This window comes from Pleurodeles waltl, chromosome 5 (assembly GCF_031143425.1).
Source record: "Pleurodeles waltl isolate 20211129_DDA chromosome 5, aPleWal1.hap1.20221129, whole genome shotgun sequence".
Lineage (NCBI taxonomy): Eukaryota > Metazoa > Chordata > Amphibia > Caudata > Salamandridae > Pleurodeles > Pleurodeles waltl.
The window spans coordinates 214,717,370-214,745,185 of NC_090444.1; the positions used below are offsets into that span (position 1 = coordinate 214,717,370).

General features: G+C 42.5%; 1 protein-coding gene and 1 pseudogene across 1 annotated transcript; one reads left to right on the forward strand and one right to left on the reverse strand.

The window, feature by feature from the left end:
• The first annotated feature begins 8,789 nt into the window (after positions 1-8,789).
• On the forward strand, positions 8,790-9,168 carry LOC138297013 (small ribosomal subunit protein uS9-like; annotated as a pseudogene).
• An 8,387-nt stretch (positions 9,169-17,555) lies between these two features.
• Positions 17,556-27,412, reverse strand: LOC138295553 (chymotrypsin-C-like). Its single transcript, XM_069233922.1, has 8 exons — positions 27,283-27,412; positions 25,158-25,246; positions 24,975-25,072; positions 23,756-23,881; positions 22,065-22,201; positions 21,437-21,582; positions 18,581-18,733; positions 17,556-17,646 (listed from the first exon to the last, which is right to left on the reverse strand). Exons 1-8 carry the CDS (start codon positions 27,320-27,322, stop codon positions 17,629-17,631), a joined length of 807 nt encoding a protein of 268 aa, XP_069090023.1. The 5' UTR covers positions 27,323-27,412; the 3' UTR covers positions 17,556-17,628.
• Positions 27,413-27,816: the final 404 nt, after the last annotated feature.

Below are 27,816 nucleotides of genomic sequence, written 5' to 3' on the forward strand. Positions count from 1 at the left end.
CATGGCGGTACACTCTTCTTCCCCGCTCTTTATTCTCCACGGACACTACACTGTTTGTGTAAATATATATGAATATATATATATAGTTTACACACCGTACTACTCCACATACCTGTAGCTAAAAAACTTTTTGATAAATCTGTTTTCGAAAGCGACTCTCAGAAAGGAAATGGTAAGAGCTGGTGGGCCTATAAAACCTCTGCTCCACTTACATTTATTATACTTATTTATAATTTAAAAAATGAAAGATACGTACAACACAAGCAAAGAAAAGTTCATCCATGGCAAATACTGCACAGTCATCAGGGGTGCAGCAAGACCCGAACTTTGGAGGGGGTGGGGCAGTACTTCAAGCCACAGTGATAGGGCTACCATATCACACAATGAGCCAGTATGAGCCCGCACATGGCAATATGTCTGGGTTTATTGTGAAAATACATGCAAACATCATTTGTGCATGTCTGCATTCTCATGCTTCAGTACATTATAGCCATATCTATTGGCTTTGCCTGTAATTTCTACTCAGACATTAACCACTGCCTGATCTTCGAGAGTATTCACTACACCTGCGAGCATCAGATGTCTGCAAGATGGTTGGTACCGTGCAAGTCTTGTGCGTGTGTTCATGTCTGACACACAGTAAAAAAGTCCTTGAGCCTTATTGGAAAGGTGTCTTCTCTTACCAAATGCATCTAAAAATACATAATACATATAAATACTTCCACGGAACAAGACATGTGAATGGGGGATTTCCCAATAAACACAAGAAGTAACTTCCATGAACCCTAAAAAAAGTGTGACACATACTGGGATAAGGAAAATTGTATGGGACTTCTATCTGAATGTCACAAAATGAGGGGTGTTCGCAAAGAGCTCAAATGAAAAGAACATTCACAGAGCGGAGTAAGCGGGATAACTTCACAATGTAAAAACATATATGTGTTTATATTGTTATAGCACATTCTTAGGTGGGGAGCAACAGAGTGTTGTATATTATGGGAAGTAATGAAAGACGAAGCAAGATTGCATACATCAGGTGAGGCTTAAATCTTTGAATTACATACAGCTACACACAATTAAGATATCATTAGAGAATAAGGGCCAGATGTAGCAAAGGTTTTTACCCATTCTGTGTCTATGGGAAAAAGTGTTTGTACATATGGCCTTAAGTGATTTGTGCTGCACAGCATAATTTTGGTTCAACTGCAAATCTGGATTCAAAACCAGGTTTCCATGTTGACTTACTCACTACACCACATAGTCTTTCTTAGTTACTGTAATAAAAATTTCAAAAAAGGTTCAAAATTGAAAATGCTCCCAAAGTTCACCTTCACAAATTCTTGTTAATACTTATATCCTTTTGATATGTTTTATTATGTATTATGCTGTGTTCCCTCTGATGTCTTGTGTCCAGACTGAATGCAAATTATTGTGGTATGTAGGTATTTAATAGGGGTCACAACTTGATGATTATGTTATCTCTTATTTAACATTTGTCTATGTACATATTCAATATAGGTTAAAGTATAACATGATATGTAACATAAATATTAGCATGGTTCTAAGCAATGTAATGATCTATTAATAATGATGCATCTCCATTGTACCCATGAGTTGTGGAACAGATTATGGTCCAGAATATGAGTACCCTTTTTACTGGGGTATTTTCTATCATTTAAAATAAATAGTATTCAAAAGGTTGATGAATCTTTTTCCAGTCTTTGGCACAACAATCCTTTCTCGAAATAGCTCTGTGCTGATGTGATAGAAAATGACCAATATTGCAAATAACAACTATAAAGCCAGGTTCTGTTTGAGAGTTTCAGGTTAAATAGCTTCCACAAAAATACAGGTACGTGACAAGGCCACATTTACACTCACTCACGTTTTCTTTTTCTCTGAATGAAAGATGCCACAATTTCAATGTGCATATGCTGTACAGGAAATGCATTGTGGAAAATAATGTTGTCAAACATGCTTATGAGGGAGCTGAAGCTGTGTAAAAATTAGACTGAGTTTGTTCTGGTGAGCATCAATAGCACTAGATTTGAGGATAACCAGATGGAGACCTGGGCCAGACCCATGTATGTGGGAGGGTCTGAACATGCCCATGAACCTGTGCCCCCTGACACTGGGAAGCTGTAGGTCCAACTGGTTGGCACCATCTACCCCACCAGCCTGTAAGGAACTTATGTCGCTTCACCCGAACAGATACTGATGAGTCTTAGTGGTGGCTCAACATGCCCTGGGTCTGGGTAAATCCCTTAATCTGCCTGTGCTGAAAAAATAAATGTGACCTTGTGTAATGTCACTGGTGCTCTTGTAAAGTGCTCCATTACCTTCAGGTCAAGTTTGTGCTATAAATCTATGAAAAAAGGATGAGTCTGCTTATGACAGAGTCTTACTCTCAAGTGCAGGAACTAATTTTATCTGTACAGGCACTCACTTATGTCTCTGAGGTATTCCGGCGTATCTCTAAAAGTGCAACCAACTTCAGTCTTAGGTTCTTGGGAACAGGAAAAAAGGAGTGGTATACAGAGAGCCTGACTACAGGGACAGAGAGTAGTATGAAAGAATGACCAGTGCTGAGGCCCAGGTGACTGTTTACAGATGATGTAGTAGTAGTCAAAATGCACTGCAGAGCATGAGAAAGAAAAAGTGGGCCTGGGCCGAAATGCAAAAGACAAAAAACTAATATGAGCAAAAGGGGCTCCATGTTGGGCCACCCAGCATTTAGGCAGGGGCCAGCGGGAGAAGGGAGGTGGTGCCCAATGGCAATTCTTATCATTGTGTGTGAAAATTGAAACTTGCAGCAGGATCCACAGAGTGGGCAACGGCCCTTGTGAAAACAGGACCCCCTAAAAGGTCAGGTGAATTCCAGATCTGGCTCTAATTATTTCCCTTATAGAGGAGTAGTGAAGCAGTGGTCTGCATGTGTCTGCTTTTTCAGCGTTACAGTAACTATATTTTGGCTGCCAATAGGTGCTTCTTTAACAATGAATGCCCAGGGGTGATTTAGGAGATGGCATCACACCTGGGTACCAAGATATGGCCAGGTTACCCAGGCCTATCTTCCAAAGGGTGCCAGGGCTATCCAATTTTGTGTTGCTCTTGAATGGTGTAGGGTCTGACTTACTGGTTGACCCAAGGGTGATCCCATGGTATGAGGGAGTGGCTGAGTTTACCTTTTTGAATATTAAGTAGGAGTCATAGTGGACATCTCTGGGTACCAAATCACATTTTCTTGGGGGTGATGCTCGAAGGGCCAGCCCGGTGCGTAACCATGGGTAACCATGATTTTGAGAATTTCAGGGAGAACATTTTATGTCTAGCCTTGTATTGAAATGGATGTTCAATATACATGATATCAATATTTTGTTTTGTCAATATTAATACATGTTATCTATGTGTCTTTATGACAACGAAATATGGCCCAAGAATGTTTAATTCTCAAAACCAAGTTTTGTGGCTCCAGGCTACAATTGCTTTAATGGGGAATGCGGCTGGTTTAGTGTATATGCCCAGATATCATTCCCACTCACCCTTTAAGAGTCCCTCACATGTGCTAATGTGAACTATTGTGTCTGGTACCAAACCTGAGCTTTCCCCTCTTCAGGCAGAAATTCAAACAATGGGAGGTATCTGTACTGTGTCTCAGCAGAGGGTGCATTAACACATGGGATTACAGTTGCCAAATGAAGTTGGCATAGGGGAGTAAAATGCAGGGTAGGTGAATACCAGCTGCTTTGGCAGAAAGCTGTGGTGGGTGCAGTGCCAGGTGCTGTACATGCACAGTGCCATGCAGATGCACATGTCAGTCTATTACATGTTCGGCTAACAAATAAGCAGGGCAAGAGGCACACACAGCATTCTGTGAGATGGACTGTGAGATGTCAGCATCCAGCAGCCCTTGATAGCTCCCAGTGGAACACTGCAAACCATGTGTGTCCCTACTGTGGTGCACATGTCCCGCCCTACCCAAAATGAGCTAGAGAGCAATCATGAGGTTGAGGAGCGCAGTGACAGGCTGCTCTCCTCTGCTGCCTTTGTACGGAGTGTTAGAGTAACTGCCTGACTATTAAGGTAACTGTGTGACATGACTTTATTGTTAAACCATCACCCTGATGCCAGTGCTGCCCAACAGACTTTTAGGCAACATCAACCCTTTGGCCATGGCTGGCCTTCCTTTTGGGATAGACCAGGCAGCCTAGGGCATTTAACTCAGAGACTGCCCACAGGACTATCTTTTAAAAGTCCCAGACCCCACCAATAAATGCTGGTGGCACATACTATCAACCACTGAAAAAAGTAACTGCTGTCCAGACCTATATTTCCCAATATCACTTTGCATGCTCTAACTTTTTAGCCAGTACTTGGAATTTTTAGAAGCGAAAATAAAAACGCCCTAGAATGCAAAATGCTTTTGATAAACTTTTCGGTTGTATCTGATGGACACTGAATCACTGCAATACTATTTAAAAAAAGAAAAAAAGCTCTCCCCCTTTTTTACCTGTATATATATCTGTTGCTACCCCTTGTCAAGGATAATAAGCGCTATATAAATTTAATTAAATACAGTTAGGGCCACTGGAAAGATGCAACAGGGGAGGGCAAGTCATTTAGTAGGGTTGAGTAAATTATGCAGCAGTAAAAGACAAATTATGAGGGGTAAAGTGGCACTTTTTGTGACACTGTGACCTCATTATTTTGTCATTTTTACACTTATTAACACTATCTTGGCATTACCTGCACCTCATTAGTACAAGCATATAACCCAAGCAAAGCATTAAGCAAAAGATAGGGGACCAGTCAAGCTTAGGAAAGATCTTCCACTACAGTAACACGCGCTGCTGCATATTTAGGAACTTTTGAACTGTTTGAACTACAAACATTTGTTGTTTAAATATGCAGATTATGCAGCAAACAATGGATTTTGTGGCAAATGCGGTGAATCTAAGGTTATGCGAAAAATGCTGCAACTGCACAATATCATAATTCCAGTAGCCCTGCCCACAATATAATTTGTCTCTTATGCCTTCTTTGTCTGGAAGGTCTCAGGTTAACAGTCAGGTTGAGAACTGGGAAGAGGTCCCTTTCAAGTGCAAATGCTGGGTCCATCGACACAGTGTTCATGGGCAAGCATTGTCTCAGTGAGAAATGCTAAAGCACAGTGAAAGTTCATAGACACCATGGTGTCTGTGAACTAGAATTTTATTTCAATTGTAATTCTATTTATTTAGCGCTTGACAAGGCATTGCTGGTGACCTCCGCCTGTCCGTTGAAGGCAATTTCCAGCAGCAGGGAAAGCTGAACATGTCTCTCCTAAAAAAAGTAAATGTTTTATAAGACCCTGGAGACCATATTTATACTTTTTTAGCGCTGCATTTGCGTCATTTTTTTTACGCAAAAGCGGCGCAAACTTACAAAATACAATTGCATTTAGTAAGTTTGCGCCGCTTTTGCATCAAAAAGCAGCGTAAATACGGCGCTAAAAAAGTATAAATATGGGTCTGGCTTCCCTAACAGTGCCCTGTCTGAGACAAACACACACGAAGCTGCAGCACTGGCTAAAGCACACAATGAGGGAGGGGGCAGGGCGGTGCTGAAGTCCCTTTAGCCCAACGGGCATTGTGCGCCTGACAGTCACAATAAACAAGCAGGGGCAGCATCACAGTAGGAGGGGTCACCAGTGGGCTCCACGTGGAGACTAATCTTCATTCAGTCGCGGCTCGTGGTGTTAGAGGGGGCGGCGCAGCCCACGCGGTGGAGGGGGGGAATATTAATAAAATGTCCTCTGCTGGCAGGCACTGGCTCCCAACCTGCCCCCCACCCAATCCTCTGCACATGTGTGTTTGGCTGGCCGGAGACGGCCGGGCAAACACACATGCACTCTGAGGGGGATTGCTCAGCACGCCCCCTCACACTCGTCACCCCCGTGGCTCTGCCCCTTTATAAGGAAACGATAGTGAACACTGTTTATTATTGTTTCCTTATAAAGGTTTTGCAGCTGCTGCTGCTGGTGGGGTGGGGGGCGACGCTCCTCCGCCCTCATGGAAGAGCCACCCCTATCTGCATTTCTCTTTTCGATAAACAGTCTCACATTTGAAATCAGCTAAAACACTGAGCTCTCTGGAAGACATAGCTTCACATTTGACCCCTGCCTTTGAAATCACAGCAAACTTGAGGAGATAAGAAGATTTACAGGGCTGTTTACAGAAAGAGTGCTTTAGGAAAGATACTGAAAATAAGGTTTTGGCAAGAGGGGAGGAAGTGAACCTAGAGACCCTCAGCCAGCAAATGAAAAACAATAAAATGTGAGTTACAAACCACAGAGTGAATGGCAAGCAACGGGCTGAATGTATTCCCAGGTCAACTTTCTGAAACTCCACAAAATGTCTTTGACATAGCAAATAGCTGCGCTGTCCGGTAGGATGCGACCTAAAAATGGGGTGCTACCATGCAATAGATGCTCTAACAATATGCACTCAGAGGTAGTGCTGCCCCTCCGGGATTCTGGGGGTGGACCACTCCGCTGCAAGGCCCAAGAGAAGATGTTTTTCTGACTTCTTGTTCATTCCTGAGAAGGAACAAGTAGAACCAGTCTGATAGGTCCAGAGCCCCGAGGCCCATTAACCAGAGAAAGCGGAGGAGCAGAGGTCTAGCCATGACCTTCTGATGTTGGAAATGGCGGCCACTGTATTGGTGCGGCCTGCGGGCGTGAAACGGAGATGGTTTTGTTACAGACCTTCCTTGTGCGCTGCCAATGAGTGACTTACGCAGAGGCCCAGGTGGTCATTTTGAATGTGCTCTTACAGTATGTAAATTTCATTTTTGAAACAGGTCAAATGATTGATAGAAAGAGTCAGCTGACAATACAAACGAGCAAGACTCCATCAGTTGCACACCAGCAGAGCCAAACAGAGGACAAATAATACATCGGATGTATGTATACTGTGGGCCCCTGTGGAGCTCTGATCATACAGAAGAGCACCAGCATAGCATGAAAGTCGCTGAGTGTGACCTTGAGCTTAGGAACAAAATGCATCCTGCAAGCTGTATTCGCAAGATGTTACATTTGGTCTCAGCAAGAATAGGTTGTTACCATGAGAGTTCATGCACCTGACATGAAAGCTTTCAGGAGAACTGAAATTTGGAATTCCTTGAAATACCTCATGATTTGAGTCGTAGTTATCAGTGGAGCTGCAGGTGCACTGAGGTGCCCACAGCATCCTGTCTTTGTCTGTCTTTTCCGATACAGCCATGGTGCTAGAGGCCCATTGCATCCATATGTGTTCCTTGGCACTCCTCCTTTGCCACCATTTGTGATGTTTTTGTACTGTAAGTAGCTGGGTAAACCAGAGCCCTTTAATCAATCAAATACAAATTAGGAATTTCATACCTAACTGAAGTGGTACCTCGGAAACTTTGTACATGAAAATGAAGGCTTCCCTACAGTATACACATCACCTGTACTCAAGTCTGTACACGTTGTATACCAGAACTAATAGTGACCTTCATTCAAGTGCACAGTCTTCATTCTTAGCAAACACGTGAACGTGTTACACAAAATCTCCCATGAGTTCAAATTGTTCTTCGTTCACCTTTTCGCTTTCTTTATCCTTCTCCCCTTCACTTTACCCATCTTTGTTCTCCTCACCTTCTGGCTCTTCCTTCTTTGTTGCCGTGGCTGGTGCCTTAGGTGCTTTGTTGCATGCATTGTTGATCCCGCAGTTATAAGGGACCAGGGAAGGTTATTCCGTAATAAAACTGCCCGATAGGAAGAAGGTTTGCCTCCCATTCTACTCATTCTAAAGGTGGGCAGCTGACACAGTTGTGCTCTACTCGATCTACTGGATCTCAGATTCCTAACTGATTTAAGGGCATCAAAAAAAACAATAGGATAGGGCTATGGAGTCATACCCCCACCCAGAAGGAGGTTTCTCCTGATTGAGGAGGTTGCCTCTAATCGGACCCCCAGGTGAACAGAAAGCCCACTGGACGTCAATTCACCAAAATGTCAGGGGTAGCAGAAATGACATCACACCTTAATGACATCACGGAAATTAACATCATTTGACCCTTGAACCTGAATATCCCCAGGAAGTGATATAACTTGACCTGAATACATTACAATAATTGTCATTGCTAAAGTACCATAACTGCATGATTACTATAACATAACAGACAAATGTCCATTTTAGAAAACACCTACATTAGGGCATTGACGTGACCTTTGAATGTGGTGGGAAGTAATACTTGCCTTGACTTATTACAAGCCAAACCACTTCTAGGAGGTATTGGAATTTCTCTCCCTGAGAAAATTTTGAGTTAAAAAGGATCAAATAGTGTTTTTAAAAGCACAATTTCACATATTTTTCTAAAAAGTCATAGACTTTGAAAGGACACTCATTCATATTCATGTCCTTTCATGGTGGGCCAAGGCAGCAAAAGCTGATGCTAATGAGAAGACCCTATTTTTTTCAGCAGGTGCTTTGGGTGCACCCACATGTCAAAGATGGCTTCTATTGTCCCAAGGCCAGCAGCTTATCATGTAGGTCCCTCACATGCCATGGATGCACCTTATGCCCAAAATTACTACAATCTGCTTTTGTGATAATTTTGCAATTAATTCAATTAATATATCTTATGTCAAAGTTACCTCTATTATGTCAGAGTCAGTATTTTATCCTAGTGCCCTCCTCCCATATGCCACAGTTTTTCTTACTTATGTTAAGTATCTCCCATGAGCTAGCTCGGCAGGTGCCCCAGTGCCAACATTTTCCTCAAGTATGTCTGTGGCACAAAGGGGGAAATGGCTTGGACCCCTTCGGTTCGTCCAGCTCTTCGGGCGAAAGAAAACTGCAACTGCTGCAGCTCACTGCAAAAGGGGAAATGGCTTGATAAAGGTTAACAGAAGGCCCCTGGAAATAATTGACCCTAGGACACTTCAATACATACTGCTTGAGCTGGTTCTTCAAGGCAAAGAGAGATTTGTTGGCGTTGACATCAGAGTCCACGTGAAGGACGGTGGCCATGTTGCACGAGTCTACACTATTCACCAGTCTATTTCAAAGGCGCTTGTGCCTTATTACCAAGAATATGCAAATGAAGCTTCCAAGAAAGAAATCAAGGATATATTGATCCAGTAAGACAGGACCCTACTGGTAGCAGATTCTCACTGCTGCGAGTGTAAGAAATTTGGTGGAACGGGAACTCGTGTTGACTACCAGATGACATGTGTTATGTTTTCCTGCAATAAATCTGAAGTGGAAAAAAAGTATGCCAGTGCCAGCATTTTTCCATAGGTGCCCAGTATGCCACAAATTAATTCTGGTATGCCACTATCAGTATTTTACTTAAGGGTGACCATTATGCCAATAATTACCTCCAGTGTCAGTATTTGGTCACAAGTGCCTTTGATGCTAGCAATTGCCTCCAGTTTGCCAGCAGCAGTATTTTCCTGCATGCCAGTAAAAGCCAAGAATTACCATCAGTATGCCAGGGCCAGTGGCAGACACCACATTCTTACCCACTCTCAGTTGCACTCACTCACACTCCCTAATTCATTCTCATTTACTTGCACTCATTCACTCTTATTCAGTTTCTTGCACTCACTCTTAATCACTCACTGACTCACTCATACTCACTGACTCTCAATCATCCTCACTCACTACCAGTCACTGACTCTCACTCACTGAGTCTCATTTACTCACTCACACATACATGACACATGCCCACAAATACACACACTGTCTTGCACAGAAACATACTCTCGCCCACAAGCACACACAAGACACACTTAAAAACGTGTTTTCACTTACATCATGTGCAACTGGAGATCTCATTCCAGCTCCTGGTGCTCCAATCTATATGAAACTAACAGTGAGTAATAAACATGGCCAGAAAACAAGGATGAAGCACCTACGACCATAAGAACAAGCTGCCTCAGTCTTTTTTACACTGACGTTGCTACCTCTGAGCCTAAGGGTCACAAAGGTTGTGCCAGGGGTAACAAGGGATAAGCTATGGGTCGCAGGTGCAACCCCTGGCAACCCCTAAAAGACATCCATGCACTACACACCAGGCAAATATTTTAAAATATATATAATGGAATGAGAACGGACCACCCTGACCTAGGGCAATATCCCACCCCAAAAGTGGGGCACATCAGTCTTTCTGTCTCCCCTGAGGGTCGGATGGGAGTGATTATTCTCAATTTGTCACACCTGAGTCGCAGAAAGCACACTAGGTACAAGGAATTTTACATTTGGGTTGAAGAACGGGTTGCAGGTCTCCCACCCTAGCAATAGGATGGGGACAGCCTACTCTGGCATCAAGCCATACCACCACTACGGGAGGGTCAATAGTGTCTATCTGCTCCCCCCGTGAGCAGATAGGTTTTCCCTGATTGGGGAGGTGGCCCCAAATCTGCACCCCTAGGGGTGTAGTAATACCACTAGACATGAGGGATTTTGTATTTGAGGAAAAGAAACTGGTGGGCATCCAACCCTGGCACTGCGCCATATCACACTCCAAAAGGGGCATACCGGTCTTTATGTGACCTCGATGGGCAGAGAAGGGGATGGACCCAATTTGCTCTTCAGGGAGACAAAAAAAGCTTCATGGCTGCTTGAAATATTTTGTTTTATAAAACAATGCGGTAGGGTCTGGCCAACCCTGAACTCAGGTCCCACCCTCAGCACTAAACCCTCAACAGTCTTTCTGCTCCACTGCATTCCCATCCCAATGGCAAGCGAGAGGCAATTTTGATTCTTTTTCAGTGTTGTTTTTAACATATGGGCCAGCAGAGTCGGGCTACATCCCAGTATTGTCCAACTTGCCATGCTAAATGGCTGCACTTTTTTTGGACTTGGTTGGCCGCCACTAAGGCAAACCTACCAAACCCAGACATTTATGAAAAATAGACATTTAGGGGAGTCCAGGGAGTAATGCCTCACATGGATCCAACAATGATTTATTAGACACAATGCCATACAAGCCTCAAACTCTCTAAAATTACATATTTTTCTTGCATTTCTGTGACGTAAAGTTTGTAACATGCATTGATCCAGAAATTCCTACCACTCATTGTTCCTACACTTGTCCAGATAGAAACACTACCCACTGGTGTGGCTGGGCATTCTGCCCACAACAGGAACGGACCAAATCAGGGTCAATGAGAGTCCCCGTGAGGCTATCCATCCACAGAAGTGAAATACAATTTTATCGGGAGGAAGGTGGGAACAGAAAGTAGTAGAACATTTGTCATTACCAATTGGATTTCTCTGGATTTGTGGCTTCCATATATGAGCCAGTGTGCAATAAAGCATACACTTTGCAAAATGCTCTCTTAATCATATGATAGTATGGGTGCTCCCAAATTTAGAGGGGTACAAATAATCACCGTTCCCAAACTTAGCATCTGATGGACTTTGCAGAAATACATAGGTTTCAGTAAGGCACATTTTCCACTCTTTATATTTTACCATGTGAAGTGCTGCATACTCTGAACACAATGAAAGATCATTTTAAGGTGCAGCTCAGTTGTTGGCTCTAACTTTCACGCATCTGTGGAGAACCTACAAACCACAGTTGCAGACGGAATCGTCACAAATAGCCATTTTCCCTACCCATTTTTATTATCTTTTTATTTCAACAGTTAGTTTTTCTGGGGAAACTTTAAGCAATATATAAAGATGGCCCATTGCTGAATTCAGAATTACATTTATTTTTCGGAAACGTATAGCTTTCACACCTGTTTCCACCAGAAGCTACAAGTAGGCTGACACCACAAAAATTGGAAAAATTGATTGCCTCTTTTTCTGAACAAAATGGCATTGATTTGTGGAGGATCCTGTGCATCTTTCAATTAGTGATGGCATTGCTGATGTTGTGAGAGACGACTGGTCCTCAGTTGCCCCTCCCCATGCCTGGTGCCAGAACCAGCTTCTGTGGACCTGTGGATTATTCCATGCATAGGTTTATGTTTCTTAGGTCTGCATAGACTTTGCGTTTTCTCGTGTGTATACAGTTTAGACATTGGGCCATGGCTCAGAATCCTTCATCTCCACCTCTCTCAATCATGAAGCGCTGCCATAAACAATGAGCCCTGCCAGCACTGGAGACCCTGGGAGAGTTTTATTGTCAGTTTCTTGTGTCAAGACCTCCTCAACACTGTGAGGGCTGGTTTGAATCTAGTCTGCGGATCATGTGCAGTTGGCTCCGGAGTTAGTCACTTCTTCCTGTGTGATCTTGATTACGTTGACACTGGGGTTTGTGCCTGCAAAAGGAATTATTCTGGGTTCAGAGGGACAATAACTCAAAAATTCCTCAGGTCTTTCCATTTAGGAGATCTCTGAGCACGTGTTTTAAAAAAAAGTCAACATAGGGTGGTCAATTGTCTGCCTGGTTTTCGTGAATTTCTCTTCCCCTGTAGATCAGTTGTATCTCATATAGATCCAACATGAATAACCACCTCCATCGCCCCCAAAGCGCAAAAAGGACTGGTTTGTGCTGCTTACTTGGTTGTCATTCTGACCTTACTCACAACAACACATAGTGATTATTTTTTACTAAGGGTCATAAAAGGTTTAAACTCAGCCCTTGTCATTGGCTAGAATTGCCAAACATTGAAATCCAAATCATTTGAGAAGTTTGCTTGGTTTACCAACATCACACATGTTCACTGGAAGGAAATATTTTTGTCAAGGAAAAAGCTTTTACAAGTCATTTTGCGCAAAAAGATATTTTAAGATAAAACACTTTGTTACTTTATTCCGACTCAGACCTTAATCTACATCCTTGGGAATAAGATACACAAATGTGTCCATCTTGAAGACCCAAAGGACATAGGATGGAGATAAGACAATGTTCTGCACATGACACTCTTAAGCCCTCAGTAACATTGACCCAATGATTCCAATGAGGCCAGAAGCAGGAGTTGTCTGTCCCATCAGAATTTTAGCTATAGCAACAACGCCGAGTGTTGCGTAGTTCGCCGGGAGGTTTCGCTGCTGGACATAGCCAAAGCCTGAGAGTGAAGTACTGGGGAAAGCACATGGAACTCGGTGCAGAAAGTCTGATTCACACGCTATTTACCAATTACTTATAGTGCCAGCAGATTCCCACCCTTCTCCTGGAATTATTGCAACCCCTGGAATCTGTAATTTCGAGGAGGGGGACATTATGGGTGAAATAACAGACCTCTCATAATGAGGGAGTATGTGGTATGGTACCCTGATTCGGTGAAATGCACATTTATTTTTAACAAATTCTATGTATTAATTATGAGTGTAGATTGTTGTTCATGCAATTTGAAGTTAAATAGACTAATTGTTGAAAGCATGATAGCAAGGTATCAGTAGAGTAAAATTACCATTTTACTCTAAAGCAAACTAATAGAGGGGGCGACTTATCTATTCAGGATGATATATGTATGATCTTCCCTTGACAGCGTGACACAAAGCTTGCACTGGGATGCTGGATAGACAGATATATGGGACAGGTTCTACTGTTATAGGCAAAGCATACCATCAAAGAGAGACCTGTACACAACACATGCTGAGGAGGACTAGGTCCAGGATAGGTTGACAAGATGACCACTTTAGATAAATGTATAAACAATTAACCTATGTGGAAATTATTAACATACTGGTTAATCTGCATTTGCGGCATGGACCAGTCCTCCTGGTTGTGTGTTGAACACACCTAAGCTGTGCACTCTTTGTATGCTACATTTCCCTTAAATTGGTGCAAGAGGAAGCAAAATAACTTGATGCTTAAATATTTGATGGTGATTTCATTTTTCTAGAAATCAAATGTTTCTTCCCTTAACCTTTTGGGAGTAAATTCAAAATAAATGAAAGTTAATGGTAGAGTGAGGTGCCAGAAAGAATCAAATTGCCACAGGTTTTTATGTCTGAATGGAGACAGTTTTCACTGTCTGCCAGAACTCACGTGAACAAGAAGCAATATGTATGCTGGGAGGGGCTTTGAGTTAGCCCTCTTCTGCAACTGCAGCTCAGCACGTGATTGCTCAGTAGTTTTGTAACTTTGCAATTAGGGAGGGATGGACTCTGACTGTCAAACTTTGTTAGGGAAACTTGTGGGTCACATTCTTCAGCCATATTATTTCAGATCTCGATACAGACTACTTTAGCTGTCATCAATACAGCCAAAAGAAGTTTTTAGAAATGTGGAGAGGATCGGATTTGCATCATCACTCTTCAGACATTGGCTTTCATGTGGTTTTTAATGGTTTGGTTTGCTTGTGTTATCTCTCTGTCAAAGGCATGGCATTTTAAGAATGGTTACATTGTCCCACTTGTGTTCCCTTTAGATTTTGATGATGGGATCAAGTAATCCTAAACTGCAGATGCAAAATGACATGCAACTTGAAACTGAGTCCCAAGTTGTGTCCTTTGAATTATTTATTTTTCTGGCTCCACGCCACTTTAATCCCTCATTTATGATTTTACTGGTTGTTATTTGGATGGCTATGATTGTCTTACCATGTATTCACTAGTGTCCCTTACACATTCATTTGTTTTGGTTTGTGGTCATTATAACATGCTGTTGAATGTACATATGTTTTGTCCACAAAGTAAGGCTGTCCTGACACACTAACTTTTTTCAGGAGCAATGAAAATGATGTCCCTTTGTCAAAAGTATCTACTATGCAATATTTTGCTGAATATATATTTGAAGATCACTGCTTTTAATGTAAACTTGATCTTCGTCTCAGTTTCATAAACTCTTCGCTGATGCTACAGCATAGTTCTGCTAATGCAGTCTTCTCTACTCATACCATTCTTTTATCTCCTGCACAGCTGGATTTGTTTTATCCTTCAAGCTGTGATTTGTAAACAGCAAACATAATGTACAACATTAAATATAATAAACAATTCATCTACAAGCAAATCAAGGCTTGTTTCTGCTTCATATTAACCATGATATGATTTATAAGAAAGAATTATAGAATTTGTTTTAATAGCGCACAGGTGTAAATATCAGAGATGTTATGTGCTACGATACATAACTTACCATACCATACTTAACCCACCATACTAAATGATTGTATCCACCATCCCTAACCTACCACCACTACCTATCATGCCTACAATACCTATATACCAAATGTAACCTACTATAGCTGCCTACCTACCATACCCAACTTACCATTCCAACCTACCTTCCATGCCTACCATACTTACCTCCCTACCAGACCTACCCGCAATGCTAACTAAACCAATATATAACATCTACCTTCAGTATATACTTTCCTCTACCTAACCAACCATACCTGCCTTAAGTAGTGTGCCATACCTTCTATACCATAACTATCACACCTAAGCTGCTTGTCATACTTAACCTAACATACCTAACCTATCATACCAATCTACTGTAGCTATGTACCTACCATACCTACTTACCTACCATATCCATGTACCTACATACCTATCTACTATACCTAACCCACCATAATTAACCTACTTTATGTGAACTAGTACACGTACCATAGCTAGATTACCATACCTACAGACACTACCTGGCATACCTAAGCTACCATAAGCTACTGGAATTTACATTCCCATGTAAATATATATGCAAAACCTATCTTTCCTACGAACCATATCAATAAAACCTGCCATACTTATTTACTGACCAACCCTAACTAACATACCTAATCTGCCATACCTACCCAACATACCTACAATATTTTACCCGCCATAACTTACTTACCTAGTTACCATACCTACCTCCTACCTACGACACCTAACATAGCACCTCTACTATACCTACCTACCATACCTATCCTAACTATCGTATCTGACATACCATACCAAACGTCCCTACCATTACTCAATTAGCATAGCTAACCTACCCCCATCCCTGCAGGGTGCTTCCTTTATGCCTGCGCTGAGGTAATAATTTTGTGAAAATGTGCAACTTATGCCTATAGAACCTCTAGAAATGGTCTAAACGACCGTAGCCTTCATCAGGAAAGTGTACATTTCAGATTTGAAAGTCATGAATATTATGAGGCCTTTCAACATAGCAAGACCTATTGGCATTGTCACTGCTTATTTTAATATGCCTTGGCGTACCTTAGTGCTACTGTACAACAAGGAATCACCACTGCGAGGATGGCTGTTGGCGGCCAGTGACAAGAGACTCTTGGAAGCCACATTCTGAGGAAGGTACATGGGCTTTGCCTGGTTGGGTTGGAGAGAGACTCTCCCAATTGTTCCTGGTGTTGAGACTGCCCACTGAGAGCGCAATGTTCAAAGACCTACTCAGGGGCTTGGCTCCACTCAATACTAATTCCTCTAATACCTCAGCAGGAGCTAGAGAAGAAAGGCGTATGGCTAGGTTTAGACTCTGAACAGCTTCTCCTGTGACTTATAACCACCTCCCCTACATCCCTGTCTGAACTGTGAATGGCTCCCAGTTATTACAAGCTGCTGGGTAGAGAAAGCCAGCTACCTTACCAGTCACAGAGTCTCCTATCACAGAGGAAAAATTGAGCCCATGCAGAGAAACCCAAGGGCCAAACAGGATAGCCCCAGAGACAATTAGGAGAATTTGTGGGCCAAACAGAAGGGTGGTCTGATGGTTTCTAGATGATTTGATTCTCTATGTCTTATTACAGAGCAAGCTTAATAGGCAGCATTGAGCACAGGTAGCAGTTTTAGTGTGAGCATAGGTCACATGAGAAAGGGTACCAAATACAGGTATTGACAAATCTATTAGGTATGGCTTAGGTATGTTTGTGTATGTGGTACTGTGGGTAGAGAAATGGTTGGATGCAAAAATACGTCAATTTGTATATGACTGGATGCATGGATGTTTACCACATTTGTGGATGATCAGTGATTGAGTGCACTGGCAGATGGATAAGTCAGTAAATGGATGGAAGCATTTATTCATCTACCTATTGTCTCATTCTTGCATTGGCCCACTTGCCCTTCCACAATACCACACACACACAATTCACCAAAGAAGCACTTTCAGTTATAAGCCAGAACTACTGGGTTTGTCAAAGCTTGTTCAAGGGTGAGAGAAATTTGAAAGGAGACCAGCTGAGTGGACTTGTTAGTGTTACAACATGAAAACATAGATTGGGAGCAGGGACTCGATAGATGTTCAAGGTAAAATGGATATTGACTACCTTAGGAATAATTCTGATCCTCCACAATAGGAAAGGATATTCTGAACATGTTGAAGTCTATAAAAGTCTTAAGTCCCTGGCTCATTGGTTTGTAGATTATTTTAGCTTCTGGTTTTAAAAAGGTCCATAAAGAGCTTAATCTAACCATTTGTGTGAGTGTACATTTTCAGGGGTCTACTCTAGGCGACCAAACTGCAATAGTTCCAATGGGATATTTGCTCTGTAAATAACTCTTGTTTGCAAGCCCCAATGCAGTGTGTTTGTGAAATGTCCTTCTAAGGTATAGGAACACATACAACTCAACACCATTATTAAGGTAAATTATTCAATGCCAAGAGATCTACTTAGTCATTCTGTCACACAGTCACACAGTCACACAAACATGTTGCTGATCATCAAAGTTTATTGGGTTAGGATGCAAGACATTTACAGACAACAGATCGCTGTAGGTTCCCACTTTAGTTGGAGGCAATTTTCTGTAAGAGAAGGAGAGAGGAGGAAAATGTTAATTATGTTTATAAATGATAGGGCAGTAACAGCAAACTCCACGCCTATCTTGAGGGCAAACCTCTATTGAGAGCATGATATTTGCTCATTTGTTTAATTTATTACACTTTTTTCTATAACAGGGGCCACACCTAAGGGTACATTAATTAAAAAATAGCACAATGAATCGCAGCCATCAAAGTTACTACGCTGTGGTGCACTGGGACACCAGAGACCCATACCTAGTAATATATAAAGACATTTCTGCTGTCTTCATGAGCACTGGTGAATATTCAAACTGGCTAATGCGGTCCACAGCGCTGTGCACCGTTGTGCAAAGGTGTGTGTGATGTCTAGCATAGGTTTTGTACTGGAAAGCTAACCCTCCACTTCAATATACTGTGCTTACAATAATGTTAAAATCAGTGCTTTAAATGGAAAAAATAGAGGTGCAGGTACTCACTATTCAGAGTACCTGCTTTATCAAGAAAAGTGCCAGTACACTCCCATTAAATGTATTGCAGCAGTGTTGAGAAGTGCTGGTACTCTCCCCTTCAGATTAAAGAAGTGCAAGTACTCAGTACCGGACACCATCCACAGATTGGATGTTAGCTCTACAGTGCAGCACACATTCAACTTGTGAAAAGTTAGCATCAACTAAAATATGTCTCCTTGAGAAGGCTTGCCTCCAGGAGGTGTTATTTTTTGGTGGAAAGCCCAGTCTGCCGATTTTAGCAGATAAACGCAAAGGAATGCTAACACCATTCACAGACTAGTGACATAGAACAAAATATCTACATCAGGACACCATCCACTGTCATAGAAGCATATGCTATTTATATAATTATGTCACATACGATGTGCAGCAATGATTAAATCCTTGTGGCACCTTGGTTTAAACAGAAATTAAAAGTATGCACTCACGTCGTTGATCCAGTCGATGAAAGCGGAGACGCGAGTGAAGACGGTGGGCTTCTTAGCATAGTTGCAGCTCAGACCTGAGCCAAAGCTCACAACGCCATGTACGTCCCATGCGCCGTCATCTCCTTGGCAGTTCAGAGGACCACCAGAGTCCCCCTGTCACAAACAAAAGAAATATTAAGATATCAGTGTTCCAGCTCATCCTTGTACTAAGATACATAGAAGATATATAGAAAATAAAGAAAGTAGATCGTTTCCAAATGTGTTTTATTGCCTTCCAATCCAGGTCTCAATGTATGTGTAGTGCATGTTACATAAGTAACCTCAACATGAAGTCATCATCTTGGACTGGAGAGTGGACTGGTGTCTGTAAAAGACATAAGTGATAGCCGATGGTTCTTAGAACCTTTAAACAGCACGGCACCCCAAGAGCCCCCCCTAAATTCAAACGTAAACTCTAAGCGCTAATCTTGGGCTTCTACACAGATTTTTAAATAATGACAATTTATTTTGCCTGCACTTAAAAAGTTGTTAACAACTCTTCCAAGAAGGGAAGACACATTGTTCAGCCACAAAGGGAGGGTAGGGGCGGGGTGGACTAAGGTAATTAATTTCCACCCCTTTAATTGGCAAAGTTTCAAGTCCCTTTCGCAAAACCACAGTTCGTGGCTGCCGGTCAATCAATCTTGGTGAACAAGATGTCCGTCTTTGATCATGGTCTAGTGTAGTTAATGGACAAATTCAAGATACCCTGACTACTTGGGGCATTAAGTGCATACAAAACAACCATAGTATTATTTGTGCATGGAATCCAAATATAAACATTTTAATAGTTTCCTATTCAAACTGTAAATTTTATTTTCGATTTTCAAATAAAACATTTTGGAAACAACCTTCTAAGTAAGACTGATCTAATGAGTGCCGTGGTACCACGACATATTCCACTGCAACAATACAGACCTCCAAACAGCAAATTACGCAATATAATTGATGTAAGAATGCATAGCAGAGTGTAGATGTGTGACTCCCACTCTGTAACTCCTTACCTTGACAATACTCTGCAAATCAATACCATGGAATCTATATTGTTGCGGGTCAATATTTTGGTAAGATGCTATTTTTTCTAAACCCTTCTTCATTTTAGGAAAGAAACAAAAGTTCACCCCTGTGCCAACCTGATCACATGAACCTTCATTGCTTTAGTATGAGATTTATGAAGCAGGGTACCACCCAGTAAGGACATCCTGGCAGTATGACAGATAACTGAGACTTCACAGTAGGAAGAGAAGAGATGAGCTTTTAATGCCTTGTGGCCGCCTGAATGGATGTCACTATTAGAAGCCAAGTACTCGGACTCAGTTTCAGTTTTGTTATATTTCCTCCCTCTTAATGAATTCCTCAATTCTTTTGTTTAATGTGTTTGTGTTTTATAATGCTCCAAAGATTATAAGAGTGCACAATGAGGCCACTCTCAATGTGCTCACTTTAACCTGCCCACTCCCACACAATGACATCAATCATTGCTGCACCCGCTTCTGTCTCTACTGCCAATCATATTGTTCTAGGATGGCTCTAACATAGCCATGGAAGCTTCTTTACTATTCAAACCTCAGCCCTGGAATATTTTGTGGCAAGTTAAAAATTCCTCTGTTTTTGCAAAGCAATGTTATAATGTTCTAATTTAGCTTCTCAGTGCAGTCCTGGCAGCTGGTGTGGACAATTACGAATAGAGGAAGGAAAAAACATGGACACAAATAACAACTGAGAACAAACTAGCCTAATAACCAGGCACATTCTGCTGAAATTTAACATAACTAAGCAGATTACTGTATAGGTTATGCTGAGTGACTTGCCCATGCCAAGACACAATGTGATGCTATCTATTTGGAGTGATGGTAGGGCTGTGGGGCACAGCCCCAGAGTGGGGGAGTGCTGGGAACCCCCAGACCTTTGTCATGTTGGCCAAAAGCCATTGAGAAGCTGATACATGAAGGGTGGAGGGTCCTGGGTGTCTACAATGGTTTGTGGTCCCTGGTAGATATACATGAGTCTGACTGATTCCTTGAGTAGGATAGTTAGAGACTGATTTAGATTTCAGTGGACGGGTTATTCCATCACAACGGTGAGAGATATCCTGTGTGCCGAAATCTAAATCCCATTGTTTCCTATGGGGTTTAGATTTCAGCAGACAGGATATCCATCACCACTGTGACAGGTAACACCTCCACCGAAAACTCAATCAGGCCCTTAATGTTGCTTCTCACCCAAAGGTTTTGCAGATTAGCTAAGGAGGAGGCAATTGTCTTCTCAGCCATAGATGCCCATTGAGATGAAGAATCCATAATTTGTGTTTGCCATGACTGTGTCATGCCACACCCTTGCCACAAACATGTACACTCTTGTTGTACTGCCTATTGTTTTTATAGAAGAGAAATCAGTATTATTTAAAAAATCAATAGCCAATCTTAAACTGGCTTGGTGCCCAGCCCATTGGAAAGTTATTAATTGTACACAAAATATCTGACTCTCCACTTTGTCCAGTACTTTCTCTGGAGAAGAGAGTGTTTGTGCTAATCCTGCACACTTTTTACAGGTTTGGGAACCAAGGCAGAAGGCTAAACTTATTGTGGAGTGGTTGAATGTGGAACTTATTTCCCTAAGTTTCAGTGCCTATGACTTAGCCACCGGACAGCCACGCCACTCTTTCAGACAGGTGCCTGTGGCATGCGATAGTCAGCCGCCATCAAGGGCACCATGAGGGAGCTGGTGCGGACACAGACAGCAGAATGTCACATTGCCTAAGGTGACAGAAATCTTTGCACTTGAACAGTGACTGGATATGATGCTGAGGATACTTACATTGCAGCCAGACACAACTCCATCTCCGCCAGCACAGACCATAGTTTCTTTCACGTTTGAGCCCCACCAGTCTCGCTGAGAGCAGGTGGCATGATCCACAACCGGCAACAGCGCCTGCTGCAGATTGTCAGCAATAGGACCATTGGCTGAAACAGAGCAAATAGAAAATTGAGCTACATCAATACAACAATCTTCATTAGGGAAAACATACACTAGAGGCTATTGACTGTAAACTAAATCCTGTACAAATTCGTACTATGGATATCCCATAGGAAAGCAAAACTCTCAAAGCAACTCTTAGGAAATTTGTATGCCCGTTTCCCACAGAAGTTACCTAGAGACATCCTAGTGATTGCTATCACATTACATGATATTACCACTGCTCTTGTTGAACAAACTAGCTTCCAAGAGGAAGGCTTACTGTTGAGTGAACACCATCCAGGCCTGCTGTGTTCTTTTGTGGGGTGTAATTGCTCAACATACTGAGATTCCTCCCCACTCAATTTCTGATAATTAAGCCGGCCTAAGAGGAGGGCCCACCCCCATCTTCATTATGAGGCTGATAAAGGGGCTCCTGAGGTGAACAACACCTGCGGACTGAATAAGGAGAGTAGTAACTTTTCCTTACTGTAGAGGCGGCCCCACCCAGTAACGAAGCAAGAGAAGTTATTCGGCAGCAGAGCTCCTGCGGCTGGGAGGCACGCTGGCTGAATCTTCTCCGACACCTGAACAGGTTCCGCCAGCTTGATCAGAGCGATGTCATTACTGCAAGAAGAAGAGGGTTTGTTAGTGAATCCTACAAACTAAAGGGAAGGGATCAGTGCACAGATGTCAAGGACAAAGAATAGTCACTCATTCACCAGGGTCACCAGTGAGGGGTTTGTGATGTAATAAAATACATTAAGTATCAGTGGAGAGGGAGACAGAAAACAGCATTAGACCCATAAATGGTGCCCTGGGACTTCAGCTTTAAATATTAACTTCAGGCGTTTAATCTTCCTTGGACCGATGTGAAGGTATTATAGTGCCCTTTCACAAGAACATGTGTTGTTAGTGCTCTTTATGAAGACACATAAGTGAATACACATTTATCAGTCTGAGTCCTCCTGGAGGGATCTAAGCCGTTCCACACAGACATTGCTGCACACGGCTGCATTCTCAGATCCATCAAAAATGTTGGGCCTTAAGTCATATGACTGTCCTTTCAAAGCATGAAGATATATAGGGCCTCATTTTCAAGACACCAGCACCGCCGGAGCGTCACTTTTTATGATGCTTTTGCGGTGCAGCTACAAAGTCATATCTTTGAGGCCACTCAAAGCCACTTTGCGTGGCCTCATATACGTGGAGTACGGCAAGGGAGCTCAAAGCCTTACTCTGCATGAAGGAGGCATTCCGTGGTCGTTACAGTGGGTTTTCCCATGCAACACCCATGTGGTTTGACACATTCCCAGATTTACAACAATCTGTAAACCTGGGAATGTGTCAAAACTGTGCCCCTCCCCAGGGGAGGCGTAACAAGGCAAAATAACTTTATTTCTCCTCGTTTATTCCTCTTTCTATGTGTGCTGCAGAATGCAGCACACATAGAAACAGGAAACACCTTAGTTGATTCTTTTTGTGCAGGAAGGTGACCTGTCCTGCACAAAAACAATAGTGCCAACAATGCAGACACCCTTGCACCAGTAATTTCTGAGCCGGCTGAAAGGACAGAAATGTGCTGTATCAGGTAAATATGGTGCATTCCTGCCCTTTCGATTTGACATAGGGCAGCAAAGGTAAAAGGCTTGCAGCACTGCCCTACGCCAAATGTTTATAAATGAGGCACATTGCTTTTTGGTGACTGCTCCTCAAACAGTAAATATATTGCAGCAAGCATCACGTTGGATGTCCAGGACTTGGGTAAGTACAACTAGGACAGGATCAAGGATTTCTGGCAACGTAGATGAAGTGACACATCACGTCCCCTCACACGGAAACACTTGTGATCCGGTGTATAAGTTGCAAGCTTTGGAGAAACGGCGCTAATCATGGCTTTCGAAATCAAACAAAAATTGTGTGATTGTGGGGAAGCTATTTACCCTCCAATCCTTTGTAACGTCATTTATCACAAGAGTGACACGTCCGTGCAAAGGATACAATAACAGATTCTCTGTGACATCAGTTCAAAGAGACACCACAAGAAGGTCTCCTAGAACCCACACAGGAGCAGTGAATTGCTGCTTGATATCTAGAGAAGAGCCTCCAACATTCCCTTCGAGATATGGATCACTGCTGCGTCTTTCTAGCCACGGTGTCATTAAATGTAACTAGACATACACGATGAGGAAGGAGTTCCACTTTTCATGGACGATGATCTTTTCAGGACTGATTAGGACTGATCCTTCTTCATCTGCCGTGTTCAGGCTGTGTTTCCCCAGGGCAACGCGGTAGGTCCTGGAGCTGCTGCAAAAGCAAATCAAACAATAACATCATGTTAAAAATATTCCCAGCTAAGCCTACACCAGACAAGGACAGATAGAGAACACATTCCTAAGCACTGCACCTCTCATGGTGATTGATAGCCTAGGCAAGCAGTTTCTATCCACTCAATACCATTCAAGAGTAGAGGGAAAGGTCCCACATGTGTCCTTCTCCCTAGCCAATCTGCAGCTTTCCTGTGTGAGGAGTGGCAAACAAAGATATGAGCCTCAACTTTGCTCAGAAGAAATAAAAGAAACTGCAGTGGGAAATAAAGTCATGATTGCAGATGAAGACTTCAAGCAAGTGGTACAAGTTGTGGTACAAGCCATGGTATTAATTCTTCTTCTAGACAGCGGTCCGGCTATTCAGACTGGTCTACCCAAAATGTTCCTGGCTCCAATGAACGCCATGGTACAAATAGATACAAATATTTTCCTGCCTCCTGTACATCTCTTTCTTTCCATCCATCTATATGATGACGCTCCCCCTCTCTCACACTTTCTTTTCACTCTCTGGTCTCCCTCTGCTAAAGCCCCCCCACTGTGCCTTCTGCAATCAACCTAGCCCTAGTCAGTCTGGACCTGGCACCGGTATCCAGCACCTGCAAAAAATCCACAAATTAAGCATGGTGTCCTCTGCACATGGTCTCTGTTTCTTTCTCGTCTCTTATAGTTTTTCTACTAGATCTTTCTATTGTGTAGATTCATAAATATTAGATAACAATGACTATAGCTAAGGATACACATTTAAGTGCCGTCAGGATATTTTCACCGTGATGTATTTCTAAAAAACTGCGATCACAGCTCTACAGGAGAACCATAACTTTTCCTTTGGCGTCATAGTCTTGGTTTGCATTTTTACTGAAAACCAAACTGTCAACGTGTCATTATCTAGAGAGTCTGACTTTGACCTGATCCATGTCATCTACTAGTGAAATGGCCACCACAATATTTGTCTAGACCGATGCTTTTCATTGAGAACTCCAGACCCTCCTAACCCTTCCGTGCCAGATACATCTCTATGGAGGGTTTGTGCTTTGCAGCAAATCACCAGAGATCTGAGTAGAGCTTGTTACCTGATGCAGTGGGCAGCTGTCAGGACCCACTGCTCACCAATGAGGGTCCCCCCGCAGGTGTGGCCCCATCTGCTCCCACTCTGGTACTGTAGAGAGATCTGGAAAGGAGCAAAAGCCATTAGTGCCTTCTCAGAGGGACTGACAGTCAGGGGCACATCTGGAAAGATACTGTTGTTTCTTTACCTGCCAAGGCCAGCTGTTTGGCCTCACATCCTCACCTCCCACCACCCTGGAGGTGCTGGGTGGGTGGGCAGGCACACCACAGCTGTAGGCTGCAACAGAAAACAACAAAAGACATTTCAGATGTAAAGTAAGGGTGAACGAGGAATTATGCCACCTCTACAAGCTTTTAAGCACTCTTAGTAGAGAAACTAAACAGCAAGTACATAAAGTGATGTCACAAACGCATGCCAGTTGGGGAAGAACAAGACAACATTATGGATTTATTTTTTAATTGGGTACTAGTACATCTTAGAAGATGTAGGAAATCTTGAGACTAACCTGGGGTATCCTAAATTTTCCCAATTCACCTTAACACTTGTTCACATTCTGGAACAGAAAAGAGCAGCTCTTCAGCCTCGTGCTACTGAAGCACAGACTAGTTTCCATCCGTGCTACAAGTATTCTCTCGGCCAGAAAGTTTGTTTTAGTGGTAATAAGTGTTACAACAACTGTTTGGGGGGTTGTGACGGCTCTTCGCTGGTCTTCACTCTGCCTGTAAATCTGGCCCTTGATGTCAAAACAACCCTGCATCCAAAAGTGGCTTCATCCTGGACAAAGGTGTTGTGTTTACCTCTATCAGAGCTTTAGATCCTCTGGGCCTCTGTGACTAGACCTCACCAGTAGATCAATCTTCTCAACCCATTGAAAAGAAACTGAGACAACATGCCTTGTAGGCCCTTCTCTTGTCCCTGATAACCTGTGCCCAGGTAAGTGCCCAGCAGTAGACAAGGCATGATGCCCTCACTCCTTGAAAGTCACCTTCTACACTCTGATCAGTCTGATACTCTCACTTTTCAGCCCATCAGACTCACACTCTGGGCTCTCCTGGTCCTCCCCAGCGGTGTCCTGTCTCTTCTTGGTTCTCTATCAGCTTCTCCATAAGCGCCAGCCGAGCCTGCACTTAGCAATTTCCTTAATTTTCCCCTTTACTTTGGAAGCCTAGTGGCACTAATCAGGCTCGTCTGTAATGTAAATGCAGTGAACACTGTCTTGTTCTTGCTCCTTCCTGACTGCGCCACCGGCCTTCAGCGCAGCTTTGTAATCAATATTCAGCGCACTATATTCTCTACAGCTCAAACTAGCTTGTTATACACAAAAACCTACTATCCCTTTTTCTAGTGGATGTTGACATTCCATCCTAGGGGGTGGGTTCATGGCCCATAGCTCAATCCTTCCCTTTTTGCTGCTTCATCAGCTCATGAATACAAAGCCCTGATGTCCTAGTTCAGTTGCTAAAAAGTGAGCCTTCCCTCCTCCCTCTATCTTCCCTCTACCTAGCTGCAGGATGGCACGTGTTTCTGACACATTGTCCCTGTTCTTCTTGTCAGGAAGATACCTATTTGCTTTGATTCCTCATTCTTTAGCTCTAAATTCAAGGCTGTTTTCTAAATTTCAGGCCTACTTGTTAGCTCTTTCAAAATGATTCACTTATGTTTTTTCTGTAACTCCTCCATATTTATTCACTTAGGGTATTTATGAAGCACATCTTTTAAGTCATATTTTTACATTTTCCTGTGAGAACCTCCTCATAAGGAAGTCCTCAAATCACTGTCTAGACGGTTCATCTTTCTAAGCCCAGGATGAATAGATGCAAGGATTCATAGCTTGTAGCTGCAGACACCAGCCAAGCATGGCTTTACGATAATATTCAACTTTAAGCTTTTCTGTGTTAAATAATGTTCTATGTATTGTATGACAACTCCTCTTATTAAATGGATTTCTATTTTATGATGCTCAATTGGCATGACACTCTACGCCTGTCTCTCCTGATCCTGAGACATGACTGAAACTTAATACACATCTTAGCTGTCTTAAAGAACCTGTTTAGTGTTATAAAAACTCCATTAAAGAGCCTTAAAAACGAAAGCATTTTAGACATATGAAGTATCAAAACTCAAGGGAACTCTGTCTTTTGAAGGCGTATGTCAGATGTAGAAGTTAAGATGAAAGAAATCCAGGATGCTTGTCATCTAAGTAATTGCTATAAATGTGCTATTAAAGAAGGCAGCACATAAGGAAAGCAAAATGCCTACAGACACATTTAATCCATTCATTTCAGAAGATTAGGGAAAATAAAAGGCCTTACCGCAGCTTACGAGGACAGCGACAAGCAAAAACCTGAACATTGTTGCGGCTTGAGGTAGAGTGAAAAGTCAGAGGGTATTTATAGGGTAGAAGGCATGCGCCTTTGGTAAGGCGGGGAAAATCTGCCGCTCAAACTGTAAAAAAAATGTGCTGTCCTTGGGGGAAACTATCCCTGCACTTTCTGTGAAATATTAATAGTGAAATGCCTGATATGAGGATATTTATATCACTGGTTTGAAAACATCTTATCAGTAGAACTTGTGAAACTTGTGGGCTTTAGGTAGCCAGCACATTTTGTGCAGTTTGTTTTTTAAATGCAAATTGAATCTTGTCTCTAAGCCAAAGCCCCCTGAGCATAGGAGGTGGTAATTGGATTTTTAAGGCATGTAGACCCTGTATTTCTGTCAAACCATGCCTCAGTACAACCCTACCATTACCCCGAGAGAACGCGATTTTAACAAAGTTCTTGCGGGTGCTTTCAAATTCAGTGTTATCAAAGTGGTACTACTGTGAGCCAAATGATCAAAATCTGAAC